This window comes from Platalea leucorodia, assembly GCF_965183815.1.
Source record: "Platalea leucorodia genome assembly, chromosome: 1".
In the NCBI taxonomy this organism is placed as follows: Eukaryota; Metazoa; Chordata; class Aves; order Pelecaniformes; family Threskiornithidae; genus Platalea; species Platalea leucorodia.
The window spans coordinates 42,731,065-42,748,680 of record NC_138823.1 but is presented as its reverse complement, the minus strand read 5'-3'; the positions used below and the strand labels follow the sequence as shown (position 1 = coordinate 42,748,680).

Sequence of the window (17,616 nt, the reverse complement as noted above, 5' to 3'; positions counted from 1 at the left end):
CTCAAATGATATTCAGAGCTGCCTGAAAGCAGTTCTGATATGATCAATCACACCGGTGTAAGCAGTATCATTATTTGAAGCCAGTCCATACACAGGCTTGCTCTGAAGATAGGCCCCTGAATAACCATTTTTTCAGCACAATCACAAGCCAGAAAAGAATCCAGTTCATGTTTTCAAGTTTGATTGTTTTGGTGAGACAAAGGACACCTTGGAATAGCAAATACAAGCAAGTTTTCATTAAAGCAGTCAGAGGTAAACCCAAATTCAAAGAATACATCTGCAAGAATTGTGATGCTATTTTACAGCTGATCTTTGGAACAGAGACATAATAATAATAAACATTTAAGAAGGTTAATCCCCGATTTATAAATAATAAGATCAAGTTTCAAACACACATTGCCAAACAGCTGCTTGATGCTTTTTTTCTTCTCAGTAAGGTTACTCCATGTGTTCAAGAGCATGAAGCAAAGGCTCTCCTTACCTGAACACATGGAGGTTTTAACTGGAGGCACTAGCATGGCACACCGGCTGTTGTGGATTAACATCACAATTGCAAAAAAGCACCTTGAAACAAGCTAAGACAATCTAAACTTAGGGATAAAAATGATAAAGTGTGAAATACAGGCTCTGACCCATAGCAACACTTTCTGGCTCTGCAAAGATGGGTACCTATCCTGGCAGGTTTACTGCGGTCATATGGCAGGCACCTCATGCAGTATTTTCACGTAAATTGTCCAAGTTTGGTTTTGCAGTCTTGCCCCTGGAGCAAAGCTGACTTTGCTGGGTCACAGGGAGATGACAAAAATAATGGTGGAATTTGAGACTCATAGCTTAAGGACTAAATAACAGCCCCAATGCTTTAATGAGAAAAATTAATCACCTACAGCAAAGGGCGCAGGAGGTAACATTACTGCTATTCTACTGCTTGGTGACAGCTGCTTTCCCAGGTACAGCAGATTTAATGCTGATGCCTAGGACTGAAGTATAAAAGGGGTCAGTCTCTCCCAGCAGCTCGTACAATCCCATTAACACAGATAACGCCCAGCTCCGTCACTCTGTGTTAAATACACTGTCGTAGCAAACGTGGGGGCTCCCTGCAAACACCACACCTTCGGGGAGTTGCAAAGAGGGGAAGAGGCAAGAGGATCAGATAAATTCAATGGCTCTGAAATGATGGCCTGGACGCTCTGGTGGGCCACAGCAAATTATCAGAGGTTGCCTGAAGTTACAGAGTATTAAACCCGCCTGATTAAAATGGGTCGTACAGCTCAAGTACGTTGTTACAAGGTTTGCATCAGTGAATAAGCAGAAGCTTCTCGTAAAAATACTGCTGAAGAAAAATATGCCTAAGCTGAACAGAGCGCGTGAACTACGGGGCAATCCTTCAATACTTTATTGGCATAAGGAGCCAGACACTGACAAAATAAGAGGAGACAATTTTTAGGTGAGGACAGACTTCAGTGAGTTTGGGCGTTTACTCTGTGTTTATTTGTCATTATTGTTTGATATTTGATATTCCTGTATTAGAGCTTGGATGGCATTTATGGCATGCCCCTTAACCATGCAGAGTCTGTATTTCATTTTCATTTTCAATGTAAGTACTTGTGAGGGAACTTAAGGATTTATCCATGACCATGTGTGTAACGATTTAACACAAAGGCAATAAGCCAGCGGTGAGCTTAATTTCAAAGGCACAGCCTACAGAACTTTTCTGCTGAAATTGTATCTAATACTACACAAGTACAGCTGACAAACACCTTCCTCGCAGGAGTCTGTGCGCCCCATAGATAAATTGCTGTCTCTCATAGATTAATCAAGTATATGGAAGAAACTCTTCCCACTTGCCTGGGAAACCACATGCTGTGTTAACTTTGCAAACTGCATGATTCATTTTGGACTTGTAAAATACAAAAACTGTAGACTTAAACTTTTTGAAGTAAACCAAAACAAAATGAAACTCATTTCTCAACTTCTCCAGGTTTGATTGCCCACCCACCCCCCCCCATGCATACAGACACATACACATCTACACGTACACACACACACACATACATATGTATATATACATATACATACAAAAGTTTAAGCAATGCACTGATTTTCAGAAACTGTGACTGTTGAGGTACTCTGCATTATTTTACCCGTGTCAAGCAGAGATCGGACCGATTTATATGAAAGTGACACTAAACCGTTCTTCTTTGTAGGCTGCAGCTCACTGCAACAGTGAAAATCAGTGCCATGGGCAAACTATCAAGGATCAATTCAAATGATTTCCAAACCAGCCACAGTGTGCATCATTATAGTCCTGGTTTCAGAGTGCTCAGCTGATAGCTGATGTCTCTTCAGTCCCCTCTGAGGCAAACTAGCTTTGTAGCTGGTGATTTCGTGACACAAACATCCCCGAAGGAGACAAGGTCATGGGATGACGATGACATTGAAGGACACAACTGTTAATTGTATTTTTTTAAATACTTGTTTCTCTGAAAACGTTCATTTCTTGAAGACACACAGACCATTGGAAGAAATAAATGTAATTATGTAAAAATAAAAATACTGGGCAAGATGTTACGCCTTTATTAGGAGTAGAGAAAGTTTATACTGAATTACCCGGGATAGAGCACGCAAGCACGAACTTGAAACTTCACGCTGCTGCTGGGGTCTGTCATTTTCAACACCACTATCTCCACTGTTGTTCAAAACACAGCAATACAGCATTGCTGGTTTTTTGCTAACAGCCCCAGCTAATAATGATAAGCAGCAGTTAATCCTCTAATACAGTTCTCAAACTTCTAAGCACAGACTAAATTTTGTAAGAGAGCTTATCTTGCTGTCCTACTTGCTGCCTGTTTGTGATGGCAAACCCTTGTTGTGCCAACTACAGCAACTTCCACTTTGGAACAGTTTAATTTCTATCCGATTTAATACAATGTTTTGATTTGCAAAGCAGGGAAGCCAACAGCATGTAGCTGCTCAGCTCTTGCTAGAGCAGCAGCAGCTCGGCATCACAGCTTTGGATTTCTCTGTCAAAAAACCCCATTCTTTATCCTAGGGCATGCTTATACATGGGAAGGTAAAGGAGAGTGAAGGAAGAAACTGGAGTAGTCTTTCTCTTCCACTTCTGGAGGACAGTGAGACCAGGTATAGAGAATACCGAAGGCCCATTTTTCTGTACTTACTTACATGAGTTTTGGAAAGGGGTGCTTACAGGAGAGAAGGGAAGATGCCTGTGGCTCTGAATTTAACAAGGAAAGGCCTGGAAGGACTACACCAGGAGATCTCTGGATATAACACAGATATCACCTGTGCAACCCTATTCCACTTATTACAGAGGCTGACGGAGCTTCTAGAGGTTGTCCGTTTGGAAGGAGGACATATTCATTCAGTAACGGAGGTGAGACCAGCTACGACAGCGAGACAGTGGGGAGGTTTCCTCTCAGGGCAGGAGGTGGGAATAAACGGTTTTGCAGAGTATTTCGTATCATAGAGCATCTGTAGAGCTTTTGACTCTCAATATAACAAGGCCAACCCCCTCAAGCAAGTTAGAGACTTGTGACACAGAAGTGATAAGTCAGCTCAGAGGAAAGGGGTAGGGATCACAAGAAAGGAAAAATGTCTGCGTACAGAGAAGGCGAAAGCTGACAACTCTCTGTAACAATCGTTTCTCTCAGACTGGGTTACAGCAAAAAACCTAAAAAGTCAAGACTTGGAAAAGAGAGGAACCCAAAAGCAGGAAAACACAGACAATGCTGAAGACGTTAACAAAATATCTTCCGAAAAGCAATGAAACACGAAATGCTAGTCTTTTACTTTCCTGGCAAACAGTCTACGCTAGGGAACAACCTTGTGGAACCAGCAGAGAGGCAACTTTCCGCAGCTGTGAGCAGGCTGCTCGTCTGGCTGCGGAGCACCTCTTCCCCCTGCATCAGTGAGACTTCTTCGGCAGCGTCACAGGCAGCGCCACGGCAGGTCTGTGGGATCAACGCAACGGAGCTCCTCCTGGAAATATTTCAGAGAGACAACCCAGATACTGTGTCCAGTGCCTGCCACACCTTAACAGTTCACCCTGCGACCTATAACGGTCTATGTAAATGACTTGCATTGATCTGAAGTGATGGAGAATCACTCACCTACATCTCCCAAACGAACGGTCCCACTACAGAAACCCCAAACTCACCTTCCAGTGTCTCACAGCGTTTCAAAGTGCAATTTGATGGCAAACTCAATTGCTTCCTTCAGTTCAGGTCTGTCTTGCCACAGACACAGTAGTATCATCCAATTTGTTCCTTGGTGAAATCATGAAACGCAGATACTTATGCTTTAAGATCTTCTGAAAAACTGACATTTTACCAGTCATAAATTAGAAAGACAGTTATACCTTTACAAACTCAGAATACCTACACCCAGCAAGACTGGATGTATTCTGTAATTGCTCATTGTAATCCCAAACATGCAGATCAAGAGTATCTATTGAAATGCCAGGCATAAGTTATTCATTAACTAAAACCATTCTGTAATTTTATTGATATATTTTGTGGAGTTCACATATTTTTGTACAGCAAACATAACACTGTAGGCCACAAGAAGCTGCAGCACTATTGTTTAATAGCAGCAAGGTATATTTTATAATCAGGGTATGTGGACAATAAATAGTCTGTTTCTTTGGATGTGAATGTTTAAAATGAAGTTCTGCTGCAGCTTCATAATGTGATTGCTATTTTACAGAGCTTATACACAAAAATATATATGCAATCTTTTTGTCTATATTTTATACAAATACAACAGTAGTTTGTGAATACATTTTAAAGTACATATACATGATAAGCAACTCGATTTCCCATATCACAGGATAGCAAATTTTAAATGCAAGAAACATATACAAATTCAGTCTGGAATGCAGGGTTTTCTGTGTTCTTTTTTTTCTCTACTTTTGACTCAAAACTTTTATCATTAAAACATTTTAGCATACAAGTCCAAACAATTTTTCCACTAGCTAAAAATAAAATTTCAGCAATCTAAGTCAGGTTTGGGTGTGTCACCATTCCCCAATATACTTTTCCCAGTTTTTGTCTAAATTCAAAGGCTTTTAGTAATATATAGCATGTTCTTCACTCCACACCATATAAAAAGCCCATATTTAATTTTAACTAGCAGTCACCTATTTTTGTGAACAAGAGCTGGGCTTGTCAGCGTTTAAATTTGCATGTCCAAAATTTTACTTTTGCAAGTGCTTATGAATACATTGTGGTGTTGCACAAAGTTCATTAATGACAAATTAAGTCACAGTATAAAAATATATCATACAACTATAGGTCTAGTATAGTCCTTTTTTCTATGGGTAAAAATACATCTGCATGAGACAGGGAGGTTTGTAGCACCATGAGAGGAGTTGTATCCCAAGTTACATTAGCAGCATGATCCAATATAACAATATTGCAGGAGTGTTTCTGAGGAGATAAACATTCACTCTGGTTCAACTGTACCACTGAAGCTTATACTGAAAAGTGTTTACATATGATTAGCAATAGTTCTGTGTCACTTCCAGGGCTAGATAACTGTTATCAAAAGACACTGCCTTCCAACAAAAGTAAGACACCCTTACTGCATGAAAGCTTTGGGACTATCCAAACACATTTTGAACTACTGTGGCGTTACTTGTACGTTGAGCGTGATGCTAAGTAGGCTGTGGTTGTAACTGTACACTGGGAGGATGCAGGGTGGGCAGCTAAGCCTATATGGTTTACTACATACCAGATAAGTACATTTATTTCAGAGGCTTATCTATAGACTGAGAAGAATACAGGATGAGCTGCTAAACCAGTGTATGAGACAGACATAACGAAGGATGCAATCCTGCTCCCCTCAGCCTTTACGGATGCAGGATCAGGCCCTAAGTTAACGTCAGACAGCAGCATAGCGATGATAGGGTATGATAAAAAAAATCTGTATCAAATACTGCATGTTAAACATTTTTGCCATAGTTTACCATCCAGAACTCCAGAGGACACAGTTTGCAATTGGTGAGGACAAACTCCTAAATTTTTTTTGACTGGTATTCAAAATGGCAGTAGAAGACAGTGTAGTTTGAAACATGTAAACCTAGTAAAAAACATTGTAAAACCCTTAAGAAAGACACACTGGTTCTGTGCAATATAGCAAATTGATAAGAAAACACTGTAAAAATGTACCTGTTTAAAATTACAATGTCTACCATTTTGTACACAAAGCATTATACCAAAGGCCTACATATATGTAATCTAATGGCACTTGAAACAAATTATAATAAAAGGTTTTATAATAAAAAGCATAACCTGTAAGAAATTTTCTTAAAAGGTTTAGGTTTTCTTTTTGAAAGTGCTATATCTTGTAATATGTGTAACATAGAGGTTGACCAAGCTTTATTTTAAAAAATATTGGCCTATAATACATGTTTAGCTCACTAGGCAAATGATCCTGAAAATATGTACTCTTAACATTCATTATTAGCTTAATAAAGCAATCAGCTCTGGCTCATGTTTCAGTCAGTATATGGTTTTTAAAAACCGCTACTGCCAAATTAACAATAAATCACTCTATTCCAAAATTTACTACTAAATAAAGCACAAGCAACAAGTACACAAAAATATATATATTTAAAAAAAAAAAAAACAACCTTACTAGAAGTTTAGAAGTTGCACAAAGAGTGGTGCATGATCAGCCAGCCCTCCCCCCTCCCACTGAGAATCCATCTGAAATCAAGAAAACAGGGTTTAAAAACTGACGTTTTAGTAGTGGCCAATATCGACTCTGCTGAAGCGATATTCAAAAGCACTCCGGTGGTGGTAGTATTGCTTACAGTGTCAGTCTGCTTCCACATTACCATACATCCTAGTTCAGCGGCCAACACACTCGGCGCAGCCACCCACTGAAACCCTGACTGAATGAGGTTCAATATCTTGTCTGAGGTCCCTATTTCTCAAGTGAAATGTACGTCTAACTCCAAAATGAAATGTCAATCCCTTTTCAGGAAGCTAAGGCACGAACAAAGTAGTAAGGATTCTGGCTATGCGCTAAGAAACGGGTGTTGGCAAAGCGTCTGTTGGGTTTTGTTTTTTTAATCAAGCCTAATCGGCAACTGAGACTGATAAACAGTCGCTACGGATTGGAAATCTTTGTGCCAGAGGCTGCCCAGGACGGGCAGCGCTGCCCGACCACGCTGCTGGGCCAGCCGCAGGACACCGAGTACTCGCTACTTTCCTCTGCTGCAGGGGGAGTTGCAGACACTCGGCTCCACGCGGGACATGGCCCACAGGAGGAATTAAGTCCGTTCATCTTCATCTCAGATCGACTGAAAGGATTGAGAGTAAACCCGAGTTCTTCCTAGATGCGTTATGGTTGCTGATGTAAACTAAAGTTACATTCGGTTGCATTCACCTTGTGCTCTGTTCATCTGTGTTTTTCTTTCCTTTAGAAAGGTGACGAGAAAAAAAGCAATATTGAACAAATCATTCAACTAAAGATGTAAGTAAGCGAGCAATCTGTTTCACAGAAACCAGAGGAAGCAGTCATGAAGCAGAGCTAAAAGCCCACTTTGAGATAACATGCTCCTAAACCCAAAATCTAGGAGTAGTTTGCAGAATTTCAAAAGGTATATTCCTTATTAATACATCCTTATTTTAATGCCTTTGGAACACAAACACATTTATAAAAATGTTATCTTTCAGTAATAAAATTTAAATACACATATGTATAAAATAGTAAAACTACACCTGCATATTGCTCCTAGAATTAAAAAAAAAAAAAGTAGGAGCTACTGATAAAACATCCGGAGCATGAGCTCCTTAAATGGGAGCAACTTTTGTTTCTGTGAAGTATATTTAGTTTAACCACTTAAAACCTTGTATGAATCCTCATTATTGTTTGAGAGATATTAATGTACGTGATTTCTATTTTTTAATTCCTTGTACAAAAATGACAAGGAAAAGAATGTTATTGTTGAACTACAGCAAATCTAGTTTGCTTTCATGCATCACAGGGTTGGGGTTTTTTTTTCCCTCTTTTGGTTATTAGGGGTTGGGGAATAGAATATATTGCATTAGGTAAAAGTGGTGTAAGCAATATGCTTTTACTTCACTCCTAAGAGTCCTGTCTTTAAATCTTGGCAATGGGCAAAAAGTCCCTAACCAAGTACCCAGGTGTAGAAAGTGTGATTAACATCTAACTTGTTGCTTAGGAGGACATAACACACCATGTAACACAACTGAAAAGATCATTCCAATAAAAAAACAAAAACAAAACCAAAAACTGGTATTTGCAAATTTACATTCACTCTCTGACTGCTCACTAGTATCGAACTGAAAATAGATACACACTTTCTGGCTGGACTTGATCCACCCTTTGGCGGTGGCAGCTGGGAGAAGACTGATGCCTACAAATGTGAATACACTATTGGAAGATTCCTATGCAGTACTCTTTCTATGCTACTAAAGAGAAAAAACAGCAAGTTAAGAATTAAAACAAAAACTGCGACAAAATATTCTGCATTCCTAAATTACAACACTTTTATATTTCAAGATCAGCCATTAATTTCGCCTGTTTCCCTCTACCAGAGTCATGAAAGCACAACAACACAGTTCCAAATTCAACTTGAAACATTTGTCATCTAGGCAAGCAGAGATTCTCTGTTGAAATTCCGTTCAGCCATGATTTTAGAGAATTAAACTAATTTTTTTTCTTCCATTATCCATAACAGGCCACAAAAATTTAAGCCAGAAAATGGCAAAATTCTTAACACCTTTTATAATGACTTCAATACAAGTCAAAATGCTATATATATGTACATGTGTATATATTGACTTCTATATATACACACACAAGTTTTCAGAAAAATCTGAATTCTATATTTATTTTAAAAATTTAGATTTGTCATTATAAAACAGATCAGATGCGTCACCATTTGGGAATAGGATTTGTTTGGAAAGGGACTGGAGAATTTTTTTCCCAAATCTTCAGGAACCTTTGTGATACATATTTTAACTGGATTCTTTGCAAGTACTAAAATATATTCAAAGGTAAAAGTGGTAGTTCTACCACTGACATCAATAAAACAGAATAGCTGGTATGGTTGAAAAAGTTTTAAAAAAGCGATGAGTGTTGAGAGTTTGCTTGGGATGACTTTCTACTGAACATTTTAAATGTGTCAGTTGGCAGTGAAAATGAAAACAATACAATGAGACTGTTTTTTAAAAAAAAACAAAGTAAACACAGCTGAGAATAAACACTTTCAAAACATTTTTAAAAAGTTAATTTAAATTTCTTACTGGCTTCATGAGATTGGTACTGTACAAAAGCGGAGAATTTATAATGTCTTATAGTAGGCACTAAGTTAAAAATGGTCACCTAAGGCATTTCTACAAATAGACAGTAACAAGCCAGCTTTGTACATCCTATTGGAAAGCTTGATGAAATCGTGGTAGGGTGGTGGTTGTGCTTAGACTGCTTGTGAAAGCTGCTGACAACGAGTGCAGAGACCCAAGACCTATACTATTGCTAGGATCTTGTGGATCCTGGGTTTGTGGTGGAAGTTGAGTCATAGAAGAATGTGCCTCCTCTTGCGTATAACTCATTCCGAGGTTTCCCACTGAAACAGAAGGATTATAGGGAGGGCCATTTACAGGTATGAAGTTGAACAGCTGAGAAAAGTCCAATGATGGGGTGTTTAGAGGTTCGCTAATAGGAACAGAGCCCTTGGAAAGGGAAACCTCCCCAGACCCATCATCTAGTGGCCCTACTTGTGGATCCAGCCCTAGTTTTGATGAAGATGCTTGAGAATCCTGGGATGAAGAAGGCATAGCACTTTGCAACTCCATTAAGTAACTTTCGATTTCCCCTTTCAATGGCTGTTCTTTTTCAGGCATAGAAATTGCGTATGAGGTAGTACCGAGCGGATATTTCAACGATAGCTGGTGAGAAGGGTGGACAGACTCCATATCTATTGGACAAGGCATTCCCAATGGTAACGATGTGGCAACCATTTGGTGTGCAGACGCAGAACTCTGCATGGACTGAATCTGAGTGTTGTAGAGATTTAATTGCAAAGTGTTTGTAAATGGCTTTGATGTCAGTTCACTGGAAGGTAAAGACATCACTGGAAGCAGCTCATCCTTAATAGGCACAGAAACATTGCAGGTAAAGGGATCTAGAAGGTCCATTGGCTCTGTTTTGACCTTCAAAAGTTCTTGGTTGTGACTTTTCTTCATGTGGCGTGTGAGGTGATCCTTCCGCCCAAATCTCTGTGCACAGTACTGACAGAGGAAGTCCTTTCTTCCAGTGTGCACTACCATGTGTCTACGGACATCCTTTCGGGTGTAGAACCGACGATCACAGTGTTCACACTGGTGTTTTTTCTCCTTCACTCCACCCGATGACTTGCCTGCGTGAGTTTTTAGGTGCTCCAGCAGCACTCCTGTGCTTTCAAAAGTCTGCAAACATACCTTACAGGTGAGGTCACCGCTTGTTGCAGCATGCAAAGCCAGGTGACGTTTGAACCCAAGCTTGGTATTGTAGTTCTTTCCACATTCTTCACACTTAAAGGCCTCTTTGTTGGGATTGTGTGTATGTAGGTGATTCTTTAGGTGATCTTTTCGGTGAAACATTTTCTCACAATAATTACACTTGTGGGTTTTCTCAGGAGAATGAGTAGCCATATGCCTTTAAACACAGATATATTCTGTAAGTAATTATTTTGATCAAAAAACACACGTGCTCATTTTTTAATGGCAGCTAAATACTACACTAAGGGCTTCTTTGCAACACAACCTTTTAACTGAAAGCATGACACTACAACGACAGTTTGACAAATTTAAATATAGCAAACCGCGAGCCATTTCTCTTAAATCGACACTTTAGTTTTGGTGGGTTTTAGCTACTGTAACAGGGGTATATGGGCAAGTATGAAAGTACTCGTGTAAAAGTCCATAGCCAAAAAATTTTCAGTCCATACTCTTTTTTCTTGTGACAATTCCTTATACAAATGAAAATTCTATGCTCATTAAAAAAAAAAAAAAAAAAAAAAACAACAACAAACAAACAAACAGAAAACAAAAGCAGAAAACAAATTAAGAAACAAAATCAAAGACATTAGCTTGCAAACTTAGGTAATTTAGAATTCTAGAAACAATCCAATGGCTACTTTAATTAACACATCCTCTCTGCAATCAGCTGAAGGCGTACACAAATATATACTTTTACACGGCTTAACACGGCCAACATAAAATAGATAATATAATCTGAAAGATAAATAGAGTTTAATACCTTAGTAATTTGTACTTAGAAACAAAGGCCTTGGTGCAGTCTTGTTGTGTGCACTTGTAGGGCCTCTCTCCTGTGTGAGAGTATGAGTGAACCTTTAATTTCTCAACACTGTTAAAGGCCTTGTCACACAGTTGGCAAGGAAAGTTTTTTCTTGGTTTGGTTTCACCACGCTTACGTTTCCCTGAAGGGACTTTCTGGGTATCTCTTACTTCTGACAAATCACCAGGAATGACAGTGGCCATCGCAGCCTAAACCAGGCCTTCTTGTTGGACACTTGGGAATTGCCCAACTCCACTAAATGATTTAGCTTTAGATGGCTTCTCAAGTTTCATGTGGTCGTAAAAGAAAGCAAAAGGGGACTGGAAAAAAAAAATAAGAAACAACTAGTTTGTAACTAAACTTAGATTTTGAAGTTTACTTGCTATGTGATGCTTCTGAATAAAACTTAAAAATAAAACTAGGTTCAGCTGGTCTAATGTAATACCTGTAGGTTTCTTTACACTATTTGCTGCAACTCTTAAAATGCATTGCTCAGGATGAACAGATCCACATATGCCCTGAAATCACACCTCACAACTTTCCCCTCAAGCGCTGATGGAGAACAGCAAAGTTTCTCTCAGATTCCGGGAGGCATCAGGCAAAGAGCCTACCTACCCAGACGGCTTTTTGGCAGCTTCGGATTTCAAAGGAATTAAAGCCATGCCTGTGGTGTTTGCACGGACACACGCACACATGCACGCATACACGCACACACACAGTTATCAAAGTGAAAACCTGTAAGCCTCGAAATGTTTGACAACCTGCGTGAAAAGCAGCAATACCCGTGCTGACAGTCTGGGGGGGCAAAGCTCATGTTCCGGGGCACACCTCCTCGACGTCATTACTGCACATCTAAGCATCTACTCTAGTAAAATGTACGCGTTGCCAATGATTGCTAATGCCAGGTGAAATTCTCCTGTAAACTTACCCTCTGCTAACAGCGACTTGACGTATTAACAACAGAAATCCCATGGATTAGGGATAGATGAGAGAGATTAGGGTTTTATCAGCCCAGTGCTAGAGACCCCCACCCTTTTCAGGCCATCCTGCAAGACGTAGGAGCTGTAAGTGTTGAGATTTAGGCTAGCTCAGGACAGAGGCTCTTAGTCCTGCTGGAGCATGGCAAACCGTGCATTAAACCAGAGGCCTTCAGCTAAAGGAGGTGCATGACGCTCACGTCTGTCTTGCGGGTGAACAGCTTTAAATTCATCATCTGGTAATGTATAGTAGCAACTGGGCGCCTGCCATTACAGGGCGCTCAACAGCCCTCCTTTGTCAGGGGTAGCCGACAGCTTTTTCTCATCATTGGAGCACAATTGCTACTTTAGATACCAAAATCCAGCGCTACTCGTTGCCGCAAGGGTCGAGCGTGAGGTCTGCGGCAGCGGGGGTGAGGAGGAGGACGGCGGGAGGACGGCGCTCAACGCAAGCATTGGGCAGGGCTGGAAAGCTCCAAAATTTGGCTTTTCTCCCTCAAAAGCAGCAACACCCGCCAGGCCCGGGTGTCGCGGCTCGCAGCTGCCGTCCGCTCCGGCCTCTGCTGGGGCAGCTGCGCGAAAGGCGGCTGGGCCGGGCGGCACCGAGGCCGGGGGCAGCGGCCAGGCCGGGGGCTTGTTGGCCGGCGGCCCCCGCGGCCCCCGGCAGCGGGGCAGGGGAAGCCAGCAGCTGCTGGGACAGGTGGAGCCAGGCGGCCGGGAGCCGGGCAGGGAGCACCAGGCCGCAGCTGCTCCAAGCGAACGCCACCTCCCCGATCAACAAAAGGGACTCTTCCCCGCTGGCAGCGAGGGGAGGCTGGATAGCTTGGAGGCAGCCTGGCCCCGGTCTCAGCTGTCCTCTCTCCCCAGCTGAGGCTCAGCAGAGACGGGAGCCAACCGCTCCAGAGGGGAGCAGAGAGCAGCGCCCAGGTGCAATGGGGGCAAAACTGAACGGTCCTTGCAAGAGCCCCAGCGTGGCCCTGGAAGAAAGCGGGGAGGAAGGAGAGCCTGTGTTTTTCTGAATGCACTGCAGGACAGGAGGGCGGGAGGGCAGGGAGGGGAGAAGGGGATGCGCCTCCTCAGTGTCTGCATTTTATGAAAGCTTCGGACTAAGATTTCCGTTTGAAACGTGTACATGGAGTACCTCTTTGTCTATGCCTCTTCCTCCCTCCTCCCCAAAACTTTTCCCTTGTCTTTACAAGATGAAACACTGGCACACCAAGATGGAAATCTGCTGCCTTTCAACCCTATAGTCCTTGAATGGCAGGTTAAACTATGCTACTTTATTTAAGCAGGAAGTTTTGTAAGACCACCTTTACTCCCCCAAATTTTATATGGAACCACTAACCTCTTTAAAGATACCCAGTAACAGAAAAGGTGTTTCTTTAAGGACTCTTATAATTTCAGATTTGTCCCTGACTCATTCCCACTCATGGAACGAAGCCTGGAGACATCAATTCCATGAGTGGGAACATGGACAGGTCTTCAAAGAATCAGCTTAATTTTATTTTCTGTCTTATAAGCGGCTTTCTAGCTCGTAAGTGAAAAAATGAAACAGTTGTTTGGAGACTTGAGACCAAAGTGTTTCTGCAATAAAAGTAAATGAAGACCAGTTCCAAAGACTTCAACGGAGCCACCAATGTAATCAAAAGGAGGGTCTGATTCACATCAAAGTTGTGATAAATTTGTGGATTGATTTTTCAATATATGCTTTAACTAGAATCTCAAAATAAAATTGTGCTTTCTTGTAAATGAACACACTGGTCTACTACGCATATTGGCCTGAATATAGAATGAAATCTTGGTTTAGCCTAATCTCTCCTCACAAATGAAATCCTGGGAGAGAAAAAAAATCCAACCCACTTTACGCTTACACAGGGTGTACCTATACCACATGGGCACCTATAGGAGACCCGCTGCACAGAGCCGACAGTGCACCAGCTGTGGCCCTCGCTGCATGGCTAAGGCACCTACGGTCTCAAGGGGTAAGAAAGGGCTACGGCCCCTTTCGCCTCCCTGCCAAATCCACACCTAGCCTGAGAGGGGCAGGCAGCATCAGCGACAAAGGGCAAAGAAACTACCTCCTCTGCAGTCTGCTGCAGGGGAGTGTGGTTAATTTGACCGTGCCGGGTCCAGAGCTCAGCAGCAAGCGGCCTCCGTGCCCAGCCGGTGACAAGGGAAGCAGGCACAGCTGGTGCGATGCGGGGAGGGAGGGCGAGCTGCCGTGGGGAGGGACAACGGACAGAACTAGGACGGGGCTGTGGGGCCAGGGAGGTGCAGGGAGCACTGCATGGGGGTCGGGAACATCTCAGGACACGAAGATAGGGGTAAGCTGGTAACGCTGGGGGCAGGCGGGGAGGAACTGAACGTGCATCAGGCTGGGGAGATGCAGGGTCTTAGGCCATGCAGAAGGGTGATACACAGGGTCTGATGGGAGGCCAAAAGCAGCGTTCGTTGTGGAACAGCATATGAGGCTTAACTGTTACATTAACAACTCTGACAACTTCTCACTCCTGTTCTCAATGCGAGGATCACACCTCAGGCTGGAGGCCATCCTATATTCAGGCCAATATAACATTACCGTTATCTTCTCCAAAACTTCAGGTAACCTAGTTGCTGTACCAGATGTAACTCAGAATGTTCTCATACATTAAGAATTCAGGTTTTGTTCCTCTATGAGCAAAACTAATTAAGCTGACTCTGAACTGTGTTTAAGTGTCCTTAAAAATGCATCATTAGAACAAATATAGTGTGGATCCAACCTTTAACAATGACAGTGTTTTATTAAAAAAACATGTACGCACTATTATCTCAGTACCATTTCTCAACAGATGAGGCAATTAAGAACTTCAGTATTGATCTCTGAATAGCAAATAACCACTTTCTTTTTTTTGTGGATATATAGACTGAGCAATGGAGATAGAACTTAAAGAAACACTGATCCTCAAATATTACACTTTCCAAAGACCAGCTGAAAGAATTTTATGAGTAATATTGCCTGTTTGTGTCTCAACATATTATCACTTAAAATCCTCATTCTTATTGGTGCTTTCACAACTGCAGGATGAATGATTATATGCAGTATCAAATATAACAAACACATTACACAAAAGCTCATATATAGTACTATTTTTAAAGAAGCATATACTTAAAGCAGGATTAAAGCAGCCTCTGTTCAATGCACACCTGATGTTTGCCCACTAAAGTCCTCAGATTTTGGTCTTAACCAGTTCCGCTGACTCTTCTTGGAGGAAACCAGAATCCAGTACTTCCCATTTTTACTGGTCTGAAAAACAAAAGGAAGAATGGACTAGACTCCAGCGAAACCAGTATATTCAGAAAGGCTGGGATGTGGCAAGACCAGGGGTTGGAAAGAATCGGAAAGGAAAAGTTAAAAGGGATAGATCCAACCCATGCACAGGACATTACGTACTGTTAATTATAAACTGTAGGAATCAATCGTTCTTGCATTATCAGTAGCAATTACGCACTTCAATTTGCAGTATACTTACATCATTTCAACTAACACTACGCTGGACAGTAACACATAGATAAAATTAGACAAAAGCAAAGGAATTTTCAATAAAGTTAAAAAACAAAAAAAATCCACAGACCACAAATAATTTAGAAATAACAGTGAAACATGTAAAATGCTGGGCCCAGACTTGAGGTTCTTACTCAGAAAGGACTGAATAAGAGAAGATTTCTGGATTAGGCCCAACTTTACTAGAACCTAATGCCTTCATTCTGCTTAATTATACAGGAAATAGCAGCTTAAAAGGTGACCTGTAAAGGAAAATAAAATTAATTTAAAAAAAATAATAAAGCCTCTTAATGATGTACATGCTACAGGTAAATCCCAATAGAGGGCAAGTCTAGGTGTGCCTGAGCAAATCCAGAGGGCCTTTCTGGAATTTCCCTTCTATCTCCCTTTTCCCTGCCACCATCCTTTTTGCAAATTTGCAGCATGTCTTCCTTTTCTTGCTAGAAGGCCTCCTGGATGACACAGGTACACGCGGAAAACATGTCCAGCGCCTCATTGTAACGGGGAGGTTTATCCCCTCCAACTCTTCCAGATACGTAAGGGCGAAGCCCTATACAGTACACATACCCCATGTGGCACAGCAGGCTGAAGGTATCTGGCAGGAGCCCCAGAGTAAGGTAACATTTCCCCCCGCACAAACCATTTTCCCTTCTCCCTTCCCATTCAGTCCAGTAAAGTATTCTTCCTTTTGGTACAGAGTTCAGCTTCGCACAGCCCCAGCCTCCTCAGCTGGTAAGCATGAACATGAGCAAACCGGCGTCCTTGAACACCTATTAAAGGCAAAAGTGCTTCAGAGCAACCGACTGAAGCTCTCTGACAGCTGAGGAGCATTTATTTGGGGCTTTGTACGTACAGGCAGGAGGTGGAAACAGCTCCAGTACTCAAAGAAAAAGTGAAAGCTTTGTTTTCAGCTAATGAGCAGGAGAGGGGGCACAACCCTCACCTCCTCTTTTGGAGGTCCCCAAATCACCTTGTTTCAGGGAGAAAATGCTGATGACTCCTCACTCCCTCTCCCAGCAAGACCCTTATAAATTAGTTACCCTGCGATGCCTATCTCAGCATCTTCCACTACTGCAGCAGAAAGGAAGAGCTTCATTATCCAGGTGTTTCTACTAACGTAGCTCACAATACATAGACAATATTTAAGACTAAGTCCTCATGGACTTAGTCCCTCCACTATTGGTATTTACAGACTATTTCCTGTTTGGAATATAAAACCCAAATTCTATCTAAAATATTATAACGCCCTCTCAACAGTATTCAACATTTTCTCTTAAATGCTTACAGTGCTCAATTCTCACCACACATCTGAAGTTGCTCTAGCAAAAAGCAGATGCCCTGAGAGACAGGCCATTAGAGGCAAGGAAAGACTATTGTATCAGGGCAACGGAAGCAACTGGAACAAGTAAATAAGCAAGATAAACACCAGGTGTAGTTAAAATGCTGAAGAGAATGAAGGAGGAAGGTCAGGTACTCTTATTCATTACCTTATGAATATAGCAAAATCACAATGCCATGGATCCAGATGAGGGCAATGCTATACTTACAATTAGCTGGGATCTCAACTTCTACAAAACCATTATTAAGCAAAGAGCTTAACAACATACACACAAAAGGGGATAAGTTTGTATGAATAATGAAAACATCTGCTACATTTGACAGGATAAAGTGAAAACAGAAAATAAAAAAAAATCCTATGCTTTACGACAATAAATCAGCTATTGGATAAAAGACTTTTTCTTACGCACAGAATACAAAAGTTGTCCACGA

General features: G+C 41.5%; 1 protein-coding gene across 5 annotated transcripts in view; it reads right to left on the bottom strand.

Moving 5' to 3' along the window:
* Window positions 1-2,030: 2,030 nt before the first annotated feature.
* PLAG1 (PLAG1 zinc finger) overlaps window positions 2,031-17,616 on the bottom strand; it is a 55,253-nt gene continuing 39,667 nt past the window's right edge. For 3 of the 5 annotated variants that reach the window (XM_082325767.1, XM_082325766.1, XM_082325768.1), the window contains 3 exons: window positions 15,489-15,588; window positions 11,290-11,648; window positions 2,031-10,686 (listed from right to left, as the gene is read on the bottom strand). In XM_082325767.1, the coding sequence (XP_082181893.1) occupies window positions 9,423-10,686; window positions 11,290-11,531 (1,506 nt within the window). In that variant the 5' untranslated portion in view covers window positions 11,532-11,648; window positions 15,489-15,588 and the 3' untranslated portion in view covers window positions 2,031-9,422. The remainder of the gene's footprint in view (window positions 10,687-11,289; window positions 11,649-15,488; window positions 15,589-17,616) is intronic. The other 2 variants (XR_014229647.1, XM_082325769.1) reach the window with 2 other exon arrangements.